The sequence below is a fragment of the Leptonychotes weddellii genome, chromosome 9 (genome assembly GCF_054177405.1).
Source record: "Leptonychotes weddellii isolate Sample4059 chromosome 9, ASM5417740v2, whole genome shotgun sequence".
Classification (NCBI taxonomy): Eukaryota; Metazoa; Chordata; class Mammalia; order Carnivora; family Phocidae; genus Leptonychotes; species Leptonychotes weddellii.
Window position 1 is genome coordinate 35,608,302 of NC_138377.1, and position 21,028 is coordinate 35,629,329.

At 34.2% G+C, this 21,028-nt stretch overlaps 1 protein-coding gene and 1 pseudogene across 1 annotated transcript in view; both read left to right on the forward strand.

The window, feature by feature from the left end:
* The window catches only part of C9H14orf39 (chromosome 9 C14orf39 homolog), a 59,678-nt gene extending 43,749 nt beyond the window's left edge, over positions 1–15,929 (forward strand). Inside the window, exons 15-18 of the mRNA XM_081830431.1 lie at positions 435–613; positions 4,339–4,477; positions 11,268–11,325; positions 14,643–15,929. Coding sequence (XP_081686557.1) covers positions 435–613; positions 4,339–4,477; positions 11,268–11,325; positions 14,643–14,842 — 576 coding nt within the window. The 3' untranslated portion in view covers positions 14,843–15,929. The remainder of the gene's footprint in view (positions 1–434; positions 614–4,338; positions 4,478–11,267; positions 11,326–14,642) is intronic.
* LOC102744592 (NEDD8-activating enzyme E1 catalytic subunit pseudogene) lies at positions 623–3,512 on the forward strand (annotated as a pseudogene).
* Positions 15,930–21,028: the final 5,099 nt, after the last annotated feature.

The following is a 21,028-nucleotide window of genomic DNA, read 5'->3' on the forward strand; positions in this document are numbered from 1 at the left end:
AAGAACACAGCCAATGAGAATAAGATTTCTTAGAATTAAATCACTTTTTCCTTCCTGTGTCATATATAATTCCTGAGCCAGCACATGATGTGGAAATTTAAAAAAAATCATTCCTAACCATTTTTCTTCATCAATTTGATTATGTTCTGGTTATCCTTTCCTTTTTCAGGTAGAGGTAAGGGAGGTAGAGCTGGGAAGAAAAGAAAAATTAGAAAATTAAAAATAATTATTTTTCCATATTTTGCACAATTATATTTTGGTATCACTTTCATCAGTTATTCTTATTTTACTTATTTTGTCTATGAAATGATAACATCATAGATTAATATGGTGTTGTTCCTCACACATTTTTACATATGTGAATTTGTTAATGTAATAACCTCTTTAAAAAATAACATTCATTTTTATAGTTTTCTATTATTTTGAATTTGCAGGTTATATGTGCAGAACATTTTGGGAAACCAATAGAAAATAATAGTGCTGAAGTAGAAGAAAAGGCTGAGAATTTTCTACAAACTCCTGAAATTCCTTTATTTTTAAGAACCCCTGAAGCTGTGAAAACACCTGAACCTTTGGAGAAATTATTGTTTCCTAAAACCCCTTCTTTTGAAATGTAGGATTTTAATTAATAATTATCATTAAAGAAATCTGTATATATTGAGCCAATATTTTATAAATAATAGGAATAGTAAAATGTCTAGTTCCTGTAACTTTAAAAAGGTTTTATTATGGAATATTTCAAATACACAAAGGAGAGAGACTAGTGTAATGAACCTCCATGTACCTAGTATCCTGTTTAAACAATTATTAACATTCTACCATTCTTGTTTCATAGAACCTCTTCCCCATTTTTCCTACAGCATTCAGCTGAAGATGGTATAGATTCTGAGTACTTATCCAGTGTAATAGTACATACATTTAAGATTTTCCAAAGGATAAAAAATGTATGGAAAAATATTAAATGTCAAGCTAAAAAGCTACTATCATGTATGGTAGATTGTGGGCATCATTGAATAATGTTCCAGCTGTCATTTTTCCTTATGTTGTAGTGTCTAAAGCAAGAATTGCCATCTGTTAAGTAACCTTGGTAGGCAGAAATATCTCTTAACATGATTATTTAACTTTGGAAACCACAGATTCGTAGTTTACAGCCAAGAGAATAGGCTGCATTTAACCTTTTTGTTTAGTTTAATCCCTTTTTAAACTACAAACTTTAAGATTCTTTTAAAACATATGTCAAACAGATTCCACTTCAAATTTCTCTCACCCATGTTCTACTTCTGTATTTTAAATTGCTAGTAAGAGTTTTATATATTAAAGTCACGCTGTTGACTCACACACAGTATATTCAAAGTGGAACTCATCATCAAATATGAGAACTGTAAAAGGATATGGCAGCCATATGCTAAAACCTCGGTTTATGGATGAGAAAATTGATCTGTAAAGTTAAGTGACTCATTGATGGTCAATGGAGACAGTTATGGAAGTATTTTCAGATTTCTATCTTATTTGACAATAGCATTAACTGTGTCTAAACACTTTATAAATATTGCTCATTTAATAGGCACAACTTTATGAGATGTAAATACATTATTATGCTTATTTTATAGAAGAGGAAACAATCCCAGGTGATAGAACTTGTCAGTGATAGAGTTGAGATTCAAATGCAGGCAGCTTGGGAGACAATATGGCAGATGGCGAGGAGCTGGAGAAGAAAAGAAGGAGAATGGAGGAGCTGCTGGCTGAGAAAATGGCTGTTGATGTTGGGTGTGGGAACACTGGAGACTGAGAAGTTTGCTGGAACCATGTAAAGAAGTTCCTCGAGCGATCTGGACCCTTCACACACCCTGATTTCGAACTGAGCACTGAATCTCTCCAGTTTTTGTTAGATACATGTAAAGTTCTGGTCATTGGAGCTGGCAGCTTAGGATGTGAGTTCCTAAAAAATCTGGCGTTGTCTGGTTTTAGATTTATGTTATAGACATGGACACTATAGATGTTTCCAATCTAAATAGGCAGTTTTTATATAGGCCTAAAGATGTTGGAAGACCTAAGGCTGAAGTTGCTGCAGAATTTCTAAATGACAGAGTTCCTAACTGCAATGTAGTTCCACATTTCAACAAGATTTCAGGATTTTAATGACACTTTCTATCAACAATTTCATATAATTGTATGTGGACTGGACTCTATCGTAGCCAGAAGATGGATAAATGGCATGCTGATATCTTTTCTAAATTATGAAGATGGTGTATTAGATCCAAGCTCCATTGTTCCTTTGATAGATGGGGGGACAGAAGGTTTTAAAGGAAATGCCCAAGTGATTCTGCCTGGAATGACTGCTTGTATTGAATGCACACTAAAACTATCCTTCACAGATTAATTTTCCCGTGTGCACCATTGCATCTATGCCCAGGCTACCAGAACACTGTACTGAGTACGTAAGGATACTGCAGTGGCCTAAGGAGCAGCTTTTGGAGAAGGAGTCCATTAGATATAAATGATCCTGATCATATTCAGTGGATTTTCCAAAAGTCCGTGGAGAGAGCATCACAATATAATACTAGGGGTGTTACCTATAGACTCACTCAAGGTGTAGTAAAACGAATCATTCCTGCAGTAGCTTCTACAAATGCAGTTATTGCAGCTGTGTGTGTCACTGAGGTTTTTAAAATAGCCACAAGTACATATATTCCTCTTATACTTGGTATTCAGTGATGTAGATGGACTATAAACGTACACATCTGAAGCAGAGAGAAAGGAAAACTGCCCAGCTTGTAGCCAGCTTCCTCAAAATATTCAGTTTTCTCCATCCACTAAACTGCAGGAGGTTTTGGATTATTTAACCAAGTGCTTCTCTGCAGATGAAATCTCCAGCCATCACAGCCGCATTAGAGGGAAAAAAATAGAACACTTTACTTACAGTCAGTAACCTCTATTGAAGAACGAACAAGGCCAAATCTCTCCAAGACATTGAAAGAATTGGGACTCGTTGATGAGCAAGAACTGGCAGTTGCTGATGTCACCACAACACAGACTGTACTATTCAAACTTCATTTTACTTCTTAAGGAAAATAAATCTGCACATAATAGAAAACTCATGAAAATATATTACGTGGATGCTAAGAAATTTAATGTCATTTTTAGCATTAGTTTTGCTGGAATTTGACTTTTTTATATAATGAACCACTCTTTTTTAAATTTATAACTTATCCTTGAAGACAGAATTTTGGGGTTGGTACTTGTAAGCATTTTCATTAATAATATGAGAAATGATGCCTGGAGAGAGAGATAAAGAGCAAATGTATTCTTTCAGAGGAGGAGGCAAGCACTCTCTTTTGTCTGAATTTTGCTCCTATGGTCAAAGAATGAATGAATTCCTCAGTTTTCATTTGAGCACCCACATATAGAAAAGATGTCCCTTTAAAGAAAAAAAGAAAATTAAGTTTTAAATAACATTGAATATTACACCCTGACATCTAGAGCATGTTGAACATAGCCTATTTCTTGCTTGATTTAATATTCATTTAATTGTAGTTATCCAAATGGATATTAATTATTGCAAAGGTTACCTTGTCCATACTAATTTTAAATGGTGTAGTAGCTGAATACTTGTGCATGGAAATGGGAACTATTTTCATGTTTACTTGTAGTGCCATAGAGGCCAATATGCACAGTATTAAAGCCAAGACATGGATGTTTGAAAGAAAAAAAATACAGGCAGCTCTACCTCCAGAATTCACTTAACCACTGTGCTCTCTAATTATTTTTCCCAAATCATTTTATAATTTAACTTCCTTATGCAACAATATGTAATGGCTGCCTCCTCATCAAGACTAAAATCTTGTAATTGTCTTTCAAGATCTTGGAGACAGTATAGCCTCAAAGTTAAGAGCTGGGACTTTGAATCGGGATTGCTGAATTCAAATCCCAACTCTGGCACTTACATTTCTTGGAGAAAGTCATTTAACCTTTCTATGCTCCAAAATTTTCTTCTGTAAAATGGAGGTGGTAATAATAGTACCTATTTCATAGGTTTATTGTGAGGAATAAGTAAGTTAATGCCAGTGGAAATACCTAGAATAGAGCCGGACAGTATGTTCTCAGTTGGAATTCATTATTATTCCATAATTGATTGTTCTACTTTAACATTATTTTCCACCTCAAACCATCTTTTTCTTAAGAGGTTTTTCACTTCAATAACTATTCTCTCCCTTTCCCTACTGTGCTAATTCTTACTTCTGTGCTATTGTTTAGCAGTCTGCAATATTTAGTAATATATTTTTAACATTTTTTAATTTTTTTATTTTTAACATTTTTATTATTATTTCTTTGTAACAGAAATAGAAATATAATGCCTGAAGGTCAAACACAAAAGGAATCCCCTGGATTTTCTTTTCTTACAAATTATACTTCTAGATCTCCTGGATTGAATTTATTTGATTCTACTATATTTGATTCAGAAATCTCATCAGATCAGGTAATATGAGAAGCTAAAGTTTTATTTCTAAAAAACTACACTGGAACCTCAAGTAATTTTTTTAAGAGAGAACACACATGCACTCATGCATGTAAGCAGGGGTGGGGAGGGACAGAGGGAGAAAGAATTTTTTTTTTTAAGATGTATTTATTTGAGAGAGAGTGAGCAAGTGAGCGAGCAGGGGAAGGAGAAGAGGGAGAGAGAATCTTAAGTAGACTCACCACTGAGTGCAGAGCTCGACTTGGGGCTCCATCTCAACACCCTGAGATCATGACCTGAGTGAAAATGAAGAGTCGGAAGCTTAACCAATTGAGCCGCCCAGGTGCCCCTCAGGTAATTTTAATTCTTTAGTATCAAACTGTCTTGGAGCAGAGTACAAAGCAGAGGCAATTTTTTAAAAAGATTCTGAGTATTGATAATGTAGCACAGTTCCCCCATTATGTTTTTGTTTTCAATTTCAGGTGCCCTCAGTTGATAACTGTTTATAAAAAAAAGAATCTCAGGATAGGGATGATTTAAATTGCAGTCAAAGGCAGTTCAAAATTGATTTGGCTTCATAGTTCATGTGGCTGACTTCTAAACAAACTTTTCATTTCTCAGTGTGAAAAATTCTCCAGGTTATTAGTTGGTCTTTTTATTTACATATGTGTATGTAGCAACATTATCGGTTAATTTTAAAAGACCTAGTTTTCTCCAAATAGTGATTTCTGCTATTCAGTGATAGAACAGTAAGGTGCTTATTTCTGTTATTTGGCAATTGAAACTGAAAATTAAGATATGCTTTATTTGATCAGTAGAGACAGCACAGTGTAGCAGTTAAGACCAGACTGATGCCACACTGGTTGAGTGTGTACTGGAGGTAGCATTTTGAGTACATAGCTCCCTGTTTCTCATCTGTAAAATGGAAACAAGAATTTTTGCCATTGCGGGGCGCCTGAGTGGCTCGGTCGGTTGAGCATCTGCCTTCAGCTCAGGTCATGAGCTGGAATGGAGTTCCGCATGGGGCTCCTTGCTAGGCGAGGAGCCTGCTTCTCCCTCTGCCTACCGCTCCCCTGCTGTGCGCTCTCTTTCTCTCTGACAAATAGATAAAATATTTATTTTATTTATTTTTTTAAAAAAGATTTTATTTATTTATTTGACAGAGACACAGCGAGAGAGGGATCACAAGCAGGGGGAGTGGGAGAGGGAGAAGCAGGCCTCCCGCTGAGCAGAGAGCCCAATGTGGGGCTCGATCCCTGGACCCTGGGATTATGACCTGAGCCAAAGGCAGACGCTTAATGACTAAGCCACCCAGGCACCCCTAGATAAAATCTTTAAAACAAAAAAGAATTTTTGCCATTGGTTTTATGGATATTAAATGAGTTTATATGCATAAAGCCTTAGAAAAATTCTAACCACTTAATGCTAAAATATGTTATTATAATAAGTATTATATTGTTGCTCATTTAAATTAGTCACATTTAGCCAGTTTTATGTGGATTAGAATATTTTATTCCTATACCCCCCATTATATTAAATTGTTGAAATTATAAGTTTATTGATGGATGATATAGTACAATACATTTTATAGTATTTCATGTCTTCAACTTTGTCTCAATTTTTATCTCAATGCTTATTTCAAAAAAATTCCCAGAAGGTGTGTGCTGGGCATAAAAAAGTAGAATAAAATTAGATAATTGTCATTGCAATATTAACATTAATGCAAAATACATGTATGTAACCTTAACAGGAAACATGTACATTTGGATAAAGAAGACCACAAAACTACTGAAAAAAATTATTGAGTATATAGAGAGACTTATGGAATAGCTACATAGGAATAAAATATTGTAAATATGTATTTCTTCCCAAAATAATTTATAAATGTAATTCAATTCTAATCTAATTGGAATTATGGCAAGATGGTTTATCTTTAATTTTTTGTTTTGTTTTGCTTTGTAGTGTTGGGGTGGGGAATGAGATTGACAGATAATTACTAAGTTTCCTGGTCAAGAGTAATCAAGAAAATGTTCAAAAATAAGATTGGCAATAAATTAAGATGGAATCCTAAAAAATAAAAATTAATCCAAAATAAAGCAGAGAAGTAATAGAATAACAGAACACAGAGAGAGCAAACATAAAACAAATAGTAAAATGTTAGACCCAAATATGAAAAGTTTTAATAATCACATTAACTATAAATGGACTGAACACTCCATTAAAGGTGGAGATTATAAGAGCAGATCAAAAAAATGACCCTACTATAAGCTATCAACAAGAAACACATTTTATTTATTTTTTCTTTTTTCAAGTTTTTGTTTAAATTCCAGTTAGTTAACATACAGTGTAATATTAGGTTCAGGGTAGAATTTAGTGATTCATCACTTACATACAACACTCAGTGCTCATCACAATAAGTGCCCTCCTTAATAGCCATCAAACTTCCACTGTTTGCAGATGACATGATACACACACACACACACACACACACAAAACCACACTGGAATATTACTCAGCCACCAAAAAGAATGAACTCTTGCCATGTGCAATGACATGGATGGAACTAGAGGGTATTATGCTAAGCAAAATATGTCAGTCAGAGAAAGACAAATACCATATGATTTTACTCATATATGGAATTTAAGAAACAAAACAGATGAACATAGGGGAAAGGAAGGAAAAATAAAGTAAGATGAAAACAGAGGCAAACCATAAGACACTCTTAACAATTGGGAACAAACAGGGTTGCTAGAGAGGAGGTGGGTGGGGGGATGGGGTAAATGGGTGATGGGTACTAAGGAGGACACTTGATGTAATGAGCACTGGGTGTCATATGCAAGTCATGAAGCAGTAAATTCTACCCCTGAAACTAATACTACACTGTATGTTAACTAACTACAATTTAAATAAAATCTTGAAAGAAAAAAAAAAGTAAGTGGATGGAAAAAGATATATCATAAAAACTGTAAGAAGGTCACAATGGTTATACTTATATCATTTTAGGTAATCTTCTAGACAAAGAATATTGCTAGAGATAAAGAAGGACATTTCTTAAGAATAAAAGGGCTGGGGGCGCCTGGGTGGCTCAGTTGGTTAAGCGACTGCCTTCGGCTCAGGTCATGATCCTGGAGTCTCGGGATCGAGTCCCGCATTGGGCTCCCTGATCGGCAGGGAGTCTGCTTCTCCCTCTGACCCTCTCATGCTCTATCTCATTCTCTGTCTCAAATAAAATAAATAAAATCTTTAAAAAAAAAAAAAGAATAAAAGGGCTGGGGCGACTGGGTGGTTCAGTCGGTTAAGCATCTGCCTTTGGCTCAGGTCATGATCCTGGGGTCTTAGGATCCAGCTCTGCATTGGGCTCCCTGCTCAGTGGGGAGCCTGCTTCTCCCTCTCCCTCTGGCCCCTGCTCACTCTCTCTCTCTCTTTCTCTCGCTCTCTGTAATAAATAAAAGGGCCAGTTCTTAAGAAAGATATAACAATGACAAATGTGTATGTGCCTAATAACAGCCTCAAAATACAGAAACAAATGAAAAGCAGACCATAAGGAATACAGTCAGTGATACTGTAATAGCAATGTAATGGGACAGATTGTAGCTATACATGTGGTGGACATAACATCATGTATAAACTTGTCAATTCACTAAGTTGTACACCCAAAACTAATGTAACATTGTCTGTCAACTATACTAAAAAATACAGAAACAAAAATTGACTGAATTAAAGGGAGAAATAGAAAAAAACACAACTTGATTGGAGATTTTTAGCACCCTTCTCTCAGCACTTGATTGAATTAGACAACATAATCAATAAAGATCTATAAAATCTGAACACTACCATCAACCCTCTTGACCTAACTGACATTTATAGAACACCAACCACATTCAGCAACCTCAGCTCCACAGCTTATATAGGCATGTCTTGTCTTACTGCACTTTGCAGATACTGCTTTTTTTTTTTTTAAATAAATTGAAGGTTTGTGGCAACCCTGTGCCAAACAAGTCTACTGGCATCATTTTTCCCAACAGCGTTTGCTTACTTTGTATCTCTGTGTCACATTTTGGTAATTCTCACAATATTTCAAGCTTTTTCATTATTATTATATTTGTTATGGTGGTTTGTGATCAATGATTACAACTCATTGAAAGCTCAGATGAAAGTTTGCATGTTTTAGCAATAAAATATTTTTAAATTTAATTATGTGCAATTTTTAAGACATGATGCTATTGCACACTTAATAGTGTAGTGTAAACATAACTTTTATATGCATTGGGAAACCAAAAAATTCATTTGACTTGCTTTATTGTGATATTCACAGTTTTGTGGTGGTCTGGAACCAAACCTGTAATATTTCTGAGGTATGCCTGTATATTCTTTTCAAGCGCTGATGGTATATTCACCAAGACCATATTCTGGGCCATAAAATGAGTCTTAATAAATTTCAAAGGATTGAGATCATAGCGAGTATGTTCTCTGTCCACAATATAATTAAATTAGAAATCAATAAAATAGAAGGAAAATCCTAAATAATTAGGCCATGGATCAAAGAAGAAATCATGGGGCATCTGGGTGGCTCATTCGTTAAGCATCTGCCTTCAGCTCAGGTCATGATCCCAGGGTCCTGGAATTGAGCCCCACATCAGGCTCCCTGTTCAGCAGGGAGTCTGCTTCTTCCTCTCCCACTCTCCCTGCTTGTGTTCCTTCTCTTGCTTTGTCTCTCTCTGTCAAATAAATAAAATCTTTAAAAAAAAAAACATATCACCACATCAAAAACTAATGATGTATTGTATGGTGACTAACATAACATAATAAAATTAAAAAACAAACAAACAAACAAAAAAGCCAAAGAAGAAATCATGAGAGAAATTAGAAAAGATTTTGAAATGAGTGATTATGAAAATTCAGTGTTTCAAAATTAAGGAATGTTGTCAAAACCAGAATAAAACCATAGCTTTAAATAATTTAATTAATATTTTAAATAATTCAGTTAATAGAAACGAAGAAAGGTCTAAAATCAGTGACCTAAGTTTTCACCTTGAAAATCTAGAAAATGGGGTGCCTGGGTGGCTCAGTCATTAAGCGTCTGCCTTCGACTCAGGTCATTGTCCCAGGGTCCTGGGATCAAGCCCTGCATTGGGCTCCCCACTCAGCTGAGAGCCTGCTGCTCCCCCTGCTGTGCTCTCTCTCTCTCTGTGTCAAATAAATAAATAAAATCTTAAAAAAAAAAAATCTAGAAAAAGAAGAACAAAGTAAACCCAAAGTAAATAGAATGAAAAGGGAGATAAGAGAAATCAATGAAATAGAAAAAAAGCAATAGAGAAAATTGACAAAGCCAAAGTTGGTTCTTTGAAAAAAATTGACAGAATTTATAAACTCATCATTAGACTAACAAAAAGATAAGACAATTTACCTATTTTACAAATAAAATCGTATTATAGATCCTACAGACAATAATAAGAATATTGTGGAAAAGAAGACTGGTGAGGGGGAACCAAGAGCAATCAAAATGTGATAATGGTACAAGGACTGATAAATTGATCAATATTATGGGCTAGAAAGTCTTGAAACTTTAAATATTCATTAGATCTTAATAAGAGGAAGGATTCTCTGAGCATTAAAACAGTGGAAGACGAGCCAAAAGAAAATAAAAGGGTTTGGGTTTGGTTCCATAAAAAATTTTTATATGTTAAAAAAATTTTAAAGGCAAAATGATAATGTGATATAAAATATTTGCAATAATATAAGGAATTAATGTCTTTAGTATGTAAAAAGCTTATGTGGATTAATAAGAATTACTACCTCAATAGAGACATATACAAAGTTCTTTAGGTGAATAGATAATCACTGAAAAAGAAATTCAAGTAACTTATAAAATCTCTGGGATAAACAGCTTTCCTTATTAATTGTCAAAAAAATGTAAATCTGTGCATAACAGTATTTACTCAAGTGTAATTTGTATTAGAAAGAAACAGAAGTGACCTCAATGTCCAAAGTGAAAGAATGATTGCAAACCAAGAAACAGATTCTTAACTATATAGAACAAACTGATGGTTACCAGAAGGGAGGGGGTGGGGGAATGGATTAATAAAGGAGTGCACTTGTAATAAGCACTGGGTGTTGTATGTAAGTGTTGAATCACTAAATTGTACACCTGAAACTAATATTACACTGTATGTTAACTAACTGGAATTTAAATAAAAACAAACAAAAATAGACACTGTATGGTATATTCATATGGAAAAATATGAAAATGCCATCAAAAGAATCTTGGTTTTGGAAGAATAGTGACATGGGAAGATGCTCATAATGCAGCATTAAGAGAAAAAAAGGGACAGAAATCTGTTGTCATGATCCCATTTTTTTTAAAAAACCTGTTTTACAGAGAAAACAGACTCTTTTGGCAGCAAAACTTGATCTGAACTGACATGAAGCTGTCATATTTCCTTACTTTTATAGGCAGGAAAACAATACCAAGAACCTGCTTTGTAAAAGACCTTTAGAATAAAGCAAAAGTTATTTAGAATTTTAGGTTATATGAATATTCCAAAGTAGGAACTATCTTTAGTATACTATATATACCTTTTAATATATTATCTATTGCAAGAATCAAATCAATAAGCTTTATTTTAATGTAAGCAAATGATAGGTTTTAAAGATAGGTCTCTTTTTTAAAGTACAGTAATGTGCTTATAGAATGTTGCCATTTTGTCTACTCTAATTATGTTTATTAGAAGAACTAGGCTTTATATTCAAATATAAATGCCATAATACTGTTCTACTGATTTCTTGAGTAATAATGGAAATTATTTTTCAGTTTAATGAACATTATTCTGCAGGAAATTTAAATCCTCTCTCATCACAACAAGAAATTGGTAAGTGATTTGAAGTTTGCTACATATAAAAACATGTTAACTTCTCCACTTTTTATTTAGTTTGCCTCTGATTTTCTCAGGCCCTCAGTTTATTCTTTTAAAATTCACTTACTTCTGCACCACTCACTGTTTTTGGTAGCTATTTAGCTTCTTTCACTACTCCACCAAATTCTCCAATAACAACTAGTGACTTAACAATTATTAAACATTATGGGTATTTTGTATTTATTATCATATTCACTATCTCTGTAGCATTCGATATAGTTGATTATTCTCATCTTCTTTCTGAAGTTTTTAGATTTCCTCCTATATCTCTGGTGCTTACTTTTTATTTGATCTTCTTTCTTCTCTTATCCTATGATTAATTGATTCATTCAACATAGAAATATATATGTGTATAAATATAGTATATTTTGTATTTGGTACTGCTTTGGCTCTGGTGATAGAATAGTGGACATTTTTCTTTTTTTCTTCCTTTCCTTTCTTTCAGTACCACATACAAGTGAGATTATACATTATTTGTCTTTCTGTCTGACTTATTTCACTTAGCATAATGCCATTAGTGTTACTATAAATGGCAGGATTTCCTGTTTTTTTTTATAGCTCAGTAATATTCCATTACGTGTGCATATGTATATATATACATATATTTATTTCTTTTTCCTGCCTGATTGCTCTATCTAGGACTTCCAGTACTACTTTGAATAGGAGTGGTAAGAGTGGGCACCCTTGTCTTGTTCCTGATTTTAAAGGAAAACTCTTCTCCTTTCACCATTGAGTATAGCGTTACCTGTGGGCTTGTCATATATGGCTTTATTATGTTGAGATATGTACCTTCTATGCCTAAATTGTTGAATTTTTATCATGAATGGATGTTGGATTTTGTTGAATCCTTTTTCTGCATCTATTGAGATGATTATATGATTATTTTCTTTTATTCTATTAATGTGATGTATCTAACCTTGTTCTAACATACCTTTTAAGCCTTTTCTCTTAGAAATAATGTATGCTTTTGGCCAGACCAAAGAACTCGCTACATTCCAAATACGCCCACACTTTCTTTTTTTTTTTTTTTTTAAAGATTTTATTTATTTGAGACAGAGAAAATGAGAGAGACAGAGAGCACATGAGAGGGGGGAGGGTCAGAGGGAGAAGCAGGCTCCCTGCCGAGCAGGGAGCCCGATGCGGGACTCGATCCTGGGACTCCAGGATCATGACCTGAGCCAAAGGCAGTTGCTTAACCAACTGAGCCACCCAGGCGCCCGCCCACACTTTCTTATCCACTTTTTTCTTCCTGAAATCAACTTCCATTTCTTTCTAACCATCTTCCAAAACCAGGTTCCATAAATCCTTTTATTTCCCTTCAACTTTTCATCCCCAAAAGATCTCTCCTTCACTTTTCTGTATGTTTCTTTTTTTAATATACTTTAAAATATTATTTTGTCTGTTATTTATCAATATATAAAAAATATTTTCTAATCACATGTCTTTGGGGACAGGGATTCTGTTTTATTCACCTTTGTATTGTCCACAGCACCTTGCACATTAATCTATTATTTTATTTATAATGAACATAGGAGTTTTATGGAGACTTTATATGAACTTCTTTTCTTCTGAAATTAAATAAAAAACCATCAAATTCATTTATTCAAAGGCAGATTCAAGATTTTAGTTCTTTCTGAGCCTGTAGCTATATTACATTTATTTTCCTTCGTTTAAATCTTATGGATGTGTACTGAAGTCAATGGAAAAATAAAGGGATAGAGGAAGAACTCAAGTATCTGGTAATCAGTCAGTCCATCTGTCTTTCTAACCATCCCTCCATCCACCCACCTACTGCTGGTAGGCTCAGCTTTATTTAGGTTGAAATAATTGAGGTGTTTAAAGATACATGAAATTTTAAAGTGCTACAAAATAAATTGTTCTGCTTAATTGAATTGGTTCTTTATGGAAAAAATATAGGTGTTTTAAAAGACTTCAAGTAAGTTTTTAGATTACTGTGTATTTTGAGTTTGTTAATAATTAAAAATTATAATAAAGGTATTAAAAATATTTTAGTATTTATAGTCTTATATATAGTGAATGAAAAATAATATTTTTCCTTAGGGGCAGTTCTTGGAGTCATTAACCAAATAATTCTTTATGTAAAGTTGATTTCAAAAATTCCTCTTTGGGCGCCTGGGTGGCTCAGTTGTTTAAGCATCTGACTCTTGATTTTGGCTCAGGTCATGATCTCAGGGTCGTCAGATGGAGCCCGCATAAGGCTCCATGCTCAGCGTGGAGTCTGCTTGAGATTTTCTCCCTCTCCCTTCCCCTCTGGTTCTCCCCTCAGCTTGCGCTCTCTCTCTCTCTCTAAAATAAATAAAAATAAAATCTTAAAAAAATTCCTTTTAGAACTATAGAAGCCTTTTCACTGTTCTGTCCATTTCCTTGAACAATGCCACAAACAGGACATTGTAGTAACTCATAAATAATAGTTGAATAAGTTTGACTTCTGCAATATCTCTTAGACCCAGCATCTTTCCCATTCGCTTTGCTATGACTATATGATGAACCTTTCATCATTTCTTTCCTATTATCCCCACTTCTAGATGCTCTACTGTTCCAGGCTTTCTACACATTCTTTCCTTAGTAATCCTTATAAAGTAGTTCAAATCCTGTCATATCTCCACTTGAAAACTTAAAAAAATTTTTTTTTATTATTTTGGTGGGAGGCAGAAGGAAAGGGAGAGTGAGAATCTTAAGCAGGCTCTACACCCAGTGTGGAATGGGAGGTGGGGCTTGATCTCACAATCCTGAGATCATGACCTGAGCCAAAATCAAAAGTCCATTGCTTAACCGACTGAACCATCCTCCACTTGAAAACTTTTAATGGCTTCCTGTTACATATAAAATAAAGTCCAGATTCTGTAGTTGGACATTCAGCAGTCTTTCTAAGCTCATCTTCATTAATACCCTTTTAATAACTTTTTATTATTTCTCAGTGCTCCTGACAAGCTGAATTGATTTCTGTTATCCTTATATTTCCTATGCATGCCTGTTACTGTGCCTCTGTGCTGTTCTCTCCATTTGAGGTGTTTTACCCCTTTTCCTACCATATATACTAGCTCTTATTATGCTTGAGTTCAAATTACTTGAAAGTAACTTTGGATCTATTTGATTTCTCATAGTTCTTTGCACATAGGAATACAGTTAAATATCTGCTTAATAAGTGATTCAGTGTTACCCTATTTATTGTTTGCAGTTTATGTAATTTAATAGATTATGTAAATTATGTAACATGAATAGCATGGTATTGTAATGTTTATCTTCCTCAGGAAACTTATTTGGGAAACCAGAAGGAGAAGATGCCTTCACATTTTCTTTTTCTTCAGACTCTTCAACTCATACATTTGGAACTGGAAAAGATTATTTTAGTTTTCCATTTTCATTTGAACAGGATCAAAACTCAACACCTTCTTCTGTAAAAGATTTTTCATCTTCCTCACAAAATAAAACACAATTTACTTTTTTTTGAACTGATTACTAATTTCTCAAATTATTTAACTGCTCTGCAATCATCTAGGGCATAAATTTACATTATCACTTAAAAATGAAGACTACTTTCTTTTGTTGATTAAAGCAGTAATGGGTTACCATAGTTACATTATTTGATTATATATTTAAATATTGAGGAAAATTAACCCTATATCATCAAATTTTGTTTTATCTGAAGCATTTTCTATTGTTTATTTTGGTTTTGATTTCGCAAGCCATATTTAGGCAGAATTAATCTTAATAGAATTTGATGCTTTTTCATTAATCTTTACTATAAATAGTAAGCCTGCTTCTCCCCAGAACCTAAGTTTCATTCTGGTAGTATTTTAGGTGTTTTGATAAGAACCTGAAATTTAGGCCATCAGAAGACCTTGTAGCAGTAACTATGCAGAATTAGCTGAGGTGTACTTTGTACTTTAGCTACTAAAAAATGCTTTTAAAACTACTGTTTCACTTATGCTTCACTGTTGCAGTATAAAGAGTGGTGCTTTAATAATAATCTCACAGAATTCATGTTAGTGATAGTGAATAAAATGTGTTATTTTCTTCTAATACAACAAATAATAAAATTATAATTTTGTCAGTTATTCTAATATTTTGAATGGAAAGAAATTAAATGTGAAGGGCTGGAGTAATTTCTGAAAATTAGATCGTTGTATGAATGATGATACTGTTATATTTTCTTGCTGAAACTTTTTTGAAGAATATTTAAAATTTTGTTTTCTGTTTCTAACAAGAAAATTGGCCTTCATGTTTTATATGCAGTATTTGCTTGTGAGTTATGTAGGTTAAATGAAGATGTTTAAATTTTGATGAAATTATATAAACGTATTGCTCAATGTCTTTGTATTTTGTGCTTTTTAAATTGGTTACATTGAGTTTTCAAGTAATAAAGAGTCTGATTCCAAATTCTGGTGTGTGACTGCTGACAGATTTTAAGCTTCACTGCATTTTCTTTCCCTTCTGCTCCACATCTGATCAAGCTGATAAAGCCCAGGTGTTCCATGGGATGCCTCGTGGTTCAGTCCGTTAGGCGTCTGCCTTCAATTCAGGTCATGATCCTGGGGTCCTGGGATCCAGTCCCACATCTGGCTCCTTGCTTGGCAGGCAAGGAGCCTGCTTCTTCCTTTGCCTGCCTCTCCCCCTGCTTGTCCTCTCTCTCTGTCAAGTAAATAAATAAAATCTTAAAAAAAAAAAAAAAGCCCAGGTGTTCCCACCTTTAGCACCAGTGGGAAGTTCAAGCCATATATAGGAACTCTTGTTCTGGCCCCACCCTGAACCACCATAAAAACCCATAGCCAGTCTCCTTCCTCTGATCTCTCAAGCCATTTTCAGACAAACTAGGTAGTTCTGGCCTGCTCTCTCCAGAAAACGTCATTATATGAGTAATAAACCTTTTCATACCCTACTGTGGTGCCATTAGTCTCAATATCCAAGCCAAATTTTGGGTGAATCTCTCTTCTTCAGGGTGTTTACAACATATCACAATTGTATTAAATTAAGCTTTCCCAAAGACTTGATAGAAGTCAGAGAAATGATACAGCTAATGAGAGAAAGAATTTAAGAAAACTTCGGACTATGGTTTAAAAATAAAAGCTTCAACAACTGGTTGAAAGCTGAAAATTTCAGCTAAAAACCTAGAGTTTTTCTTTTTATATCAAGTATTTTATTGACCCTATGATTGAATTAATTGGTAGTTTTGATATAATAAAGACATTGGCTATATATGAAGAAGGAGAAAATGTAATTGGTTTGTTCTTTAAGAGGGTCAAAACTGGTTTTAAAGATTTTTTATTTATTTATTTGAAAGAGAGAGAATGAGAGAGGGAGAGAGCACATGAGAGGGGGGAGGGTCAGAGGGAGAAGCAGACTCCCCGCCGAGCCGGGAGCCCCATGCGTGACTCGATCCCGGGACTCCAGGATCATGATCTGAGCTGAAGGCAGTAGCCCAACCAACTGAGCCACCCAGGCGCCCCAAAATTGGTTTTAGCCTTGAGAGATCCAGTGATTCCATGGTTTATTTTTACTTTAAATAGAGAAATGCCTAGCACACAGGTATCATGTATCAATAACTACAGTGTGCATAGCATTTTGAGGGTATATAGAAGAGCTAAAAGACACAGTCTTACACTCAAAGAACTTATAATTTAGTTGAGACATACCTTATGAAACAACAAAAACACATTACAATAAAATAGTTTATAATCAAATTCTATAGTTTATAACTTGGTCTGTGGTAGAGAAGAGATTGAGTGCTTTAAGAATTATAAAAAGGAAGGTTATCATGGACTGGAAAGCCTAGGAAGGAGTCATTGAAGAGGTAGGATTTGAATTAGGACACTAAAGGTGCATGTAGATTGTAAAATGCTGCTTTTTTTTAGCTTTGCATTTTTTGTTGCCTAACTCGACCAGTGTCTAGTAAGATTTCATTAATTTTTTGTTGAATTAATAGAATTGAACTGAATTGGTAAAAGAGGCAGGGAAGGCTTTCTAGGTAAGGGGAACAATATGAGCAAAATAAAAATGCAATCACAAATTTAGTACAAGTGGAGGAAATTCAAAATAGGCCTAAACAGTGGAGAGTAATAGTAGGAAACTGAGGTTAATAGATATGGTAAGAATGATTTATAGAGAATCTTCAAGTGTTTTGACTTGGTTTCTGAAGCTGATAAGGAACTTATGTCTTAAATGCCAGAGTTGCAAGATAAAAGGAATGACTAAGAAAGGTTAAGCAGGTAATATGGTTAGAGTTGGGAGAAATTAGAGTTAAATCAAGTAGGAGGCAGTTGCACTGGTCCAGATATGCAGTGATAAGTTTCAGGTGATAACAACTAATTGTGTTGTGGTTTGATGCTGCTGACACCTAAAATCAGAAAAGTATATGTTGCCTAAAAGAAAGATATTTGATTGAATACCTTCTGTATATAAGGTAAAAAGAGAAAGGAAGCAGAGTTATTTGGTTGTGTTTGAATATCATAAATCTCAACTAGCAGAGTTATGTGCAGTGTTTCTAATATAGATCACAGAATTAACTGTATAATCAAATAACCTTCTAAAGATAATTTTTAAAGAACAGTATTCCCCTAATGATAGATGAAATCTTCAAAATAGAGGTCATCTTCAAAATAGGAATTCATCTCCACTTCTACAGTAAGGTTTTAGAAATGTGGGGTCCAGTCCCAAAGCCCTCTGTTACATTTAGTAGAAAAGCTAAAACTGCACATCTATTTATGTTTAAGAAAAAAATCTATTTTAATATGATGAGACTAGTTTTTTTTCTCTATGATTAGAAAAGGTATTCTAAATTTAGAAGAGGAAAATTCCAATTCAGTTAAAACTCTGATTTATCATCAAAGGAGGTCTAAGATACTATAGCTACTGTGGTATCACTAATTCTCAGTGGACAGAGCAAGAAATATATGTATGTATATTAATCTATCTATCATCTATCTACATACTTAAAACATGAGCTTGTACTGATAACTCCAGCAACATGAGGGTCATTCTAGTGTTTTCCTTTTATTTGAAACTTCTTTCTCTGACAGTGAGAAACTTGGCTTTCATTAATTATAATTTATTTACTCTTGTTCAACCTTAGTATGCATTTAATTTCAGAATTGTGAACCCAGACCCTGTAAGAAACAAATTTATCCATTAGGGTATGTTAGTTTCCTGTAGCTGCTATAGCAAATTGCCACAAACTTGGTGGATTGAAACAACAGGAGTTTATTCTCTCACAGGTCTGGAGGATAGACACCCAAAATCAGTTTTACTGGGTCAAAATCAAGGTGTTAGTAAGACCATACTTTCTACAGAGGCCTCTTCCAGTTTCTGGTGGATGCTGGCATTCCTTGGCTTGTGTCCACATCACTCCAATTTTCAAGGCCATTGTGTTAGGGTTCAGAGAACCAGAACCAATAGCATCCTTTCTGTCTTCTGTCTATATATCCATCCATCATCTAGATTTATTTTAAGGAATTGGTTCTCATGTTTGTGGAAGTTGCAAATCCTAAATCTGGATGACTCAGTTAAGCATCTGCCTTTAGCTCAGATCATGATCCCAGGGTCCTGGGATCTAGCCCCACAGGCTCCCTGCTCAGTGGAGAGTCTGCTTCTCCCTCTTCCTCTGCCCCTGCTCGTGTTCCCTCTCTCTCTCTCTCTCAAATAAATAAATGAAATCTTAAAAAACTTTAGAGTTTTATATTTACTTTTAGGTCTGTGATATATTTAAGTTAATTTTTATATAAGGTGTGAGGTATGTATCAAGATAAACTTTTGGGGAGGCATCATTTGTTGAAAAGATTGTCCTTTCTCCATTTAATGGCTTTTGTATCTTTGGCAGTAATCAATCAATAGGTTCATATAGGTCTTTTTTTTTTTTTTTTTTATGTTGGCTCCACTCCCAGCATGGAGCCCAATGTGGGACTTGAACTCACAACTCTAAGATCATGACCTGAGCCGAAATCAAGAGTCATATGCTTAACCAAATGAGCCACCCAGGTACCCCTATATAGGTCTATTTTGGGGCTCTCTATTCTTTTCCACTGATTTAGGTGTCTGTCCTTTCATCTGTAATACATTATCTTGATTACTATGAATTATAATGAATCTTGAAATTGGGTGGTACAAGTCCTCCAACTTTGTTCTTTGTAAACATTATTTTAGCTCTTCTAGTTGTTTTGCCTTTCCATATATATTTTAGAATCAGCTTGTTGATTTTTGTAAATGTCTGTGGGATTTTAATTGGGATTGCATTAGACCTATAGATTCAGCATTCTTTTAGGGGGGGTGGGGCAGAGAGAGAGAGAGAGAGAGAGAATCTTAAGCAGGCTCCACAACCAGAACCTGATGTGGGCTCAATTTCACGACCCTGAAATCATGACCTGAAATCATTCCCATCAAGAGTCAGATGTTTAACCAACTGAGCCACCCAGGTACCCCTGACCTATAGATTCAGCATTTTAACAATCTTGAGTCTTCTAATCATGAGCATGGTATATCTCTCTTATTTATTTACATCTGTTTGATTTCTTTCATTAGTATTTTGTCATTTTCATAGTGCAGGTCCCGCACATATTTTGTTTTATTTATATTTATTTTTCTTCTTTTTCTCCTTTTGGTACTAATGTAAATGCTATACTTTTTCTACTTTTATTTCGAATGCCAATTGTTTATTGCTAGTATAGAGAAATAAAGTTGATTTTTGTGTATTAACCTTACATCCTGTGATCTTGCTAAACTCAATAGGTCTTGTAGCTTTTTTATATATTCTTTGGGATTTTCTATGTAAGTAATGACTGCAAATAGAGGCAGTTTCATTTCTTTTTTTCCTCAGTATACATGCTTTTTATTTCTTTTGCTTATATTATTTCACTGGATAGGACTTCCAATAGGATATTGAATAGGGGGTGGGAAGAGAGGACATCTTTGCTTTTTACCTGATCTTAGGGGGAAAGTGTTCAGTCTTTCACCATTTAGTATGATAGCTGTAGGTTATTATATAGTTGCCTTTATCAGGTTAAGAACATTCTATTCTTTTCATAGTCTTCTGTGAATTTTTAATATGAATGGCTGTTGAATTTTGTCAAATTCTGCATCAATTGACATTATCATATTGTATTTTTTTTCAGTCTATTAATACAGTGAATTACATTGGTTGCTTTTTAAATGTTGAACCAGCCATAAATTTCTGGGATAAACCCTGATGTGTTATCCTTTTTAATATATTCTGATTTCAATTTGATAATATTCTTTTGAGGACTTCTGCAATTTATGTTCATGAGAAATTTTGGTCTGTAGTTTTCTTCTACTGTCTATTGGTATTAGGGCAATGATGGTCTCATAAAATGAATTAGGAAGTGTTCTTACCTTTTCTATTTTCTGGAAGAGATTGTGTAGAATTGTCTTTTTTTTTTTTTTCCTTAAATGTTTGGGGAAACTTAACAGTGAAACCATCTCATCCTGGAGTTTCCTATGTTGCATAGTTTTAAACTTTGAATTCAATTTCTTAGATAGTTAGAGGAATATACTATCTATTTCTTCATGAATGAGTTTTGGTTGTTTGTATCTCAAAGAATTAGTCCATTTCATCTAGGTTTTCAAATTAATAGTCATAGGGTTGTTTGTAATATTTCCTCATTAATCTTTTTTTGTCTGTGTGGTCTTT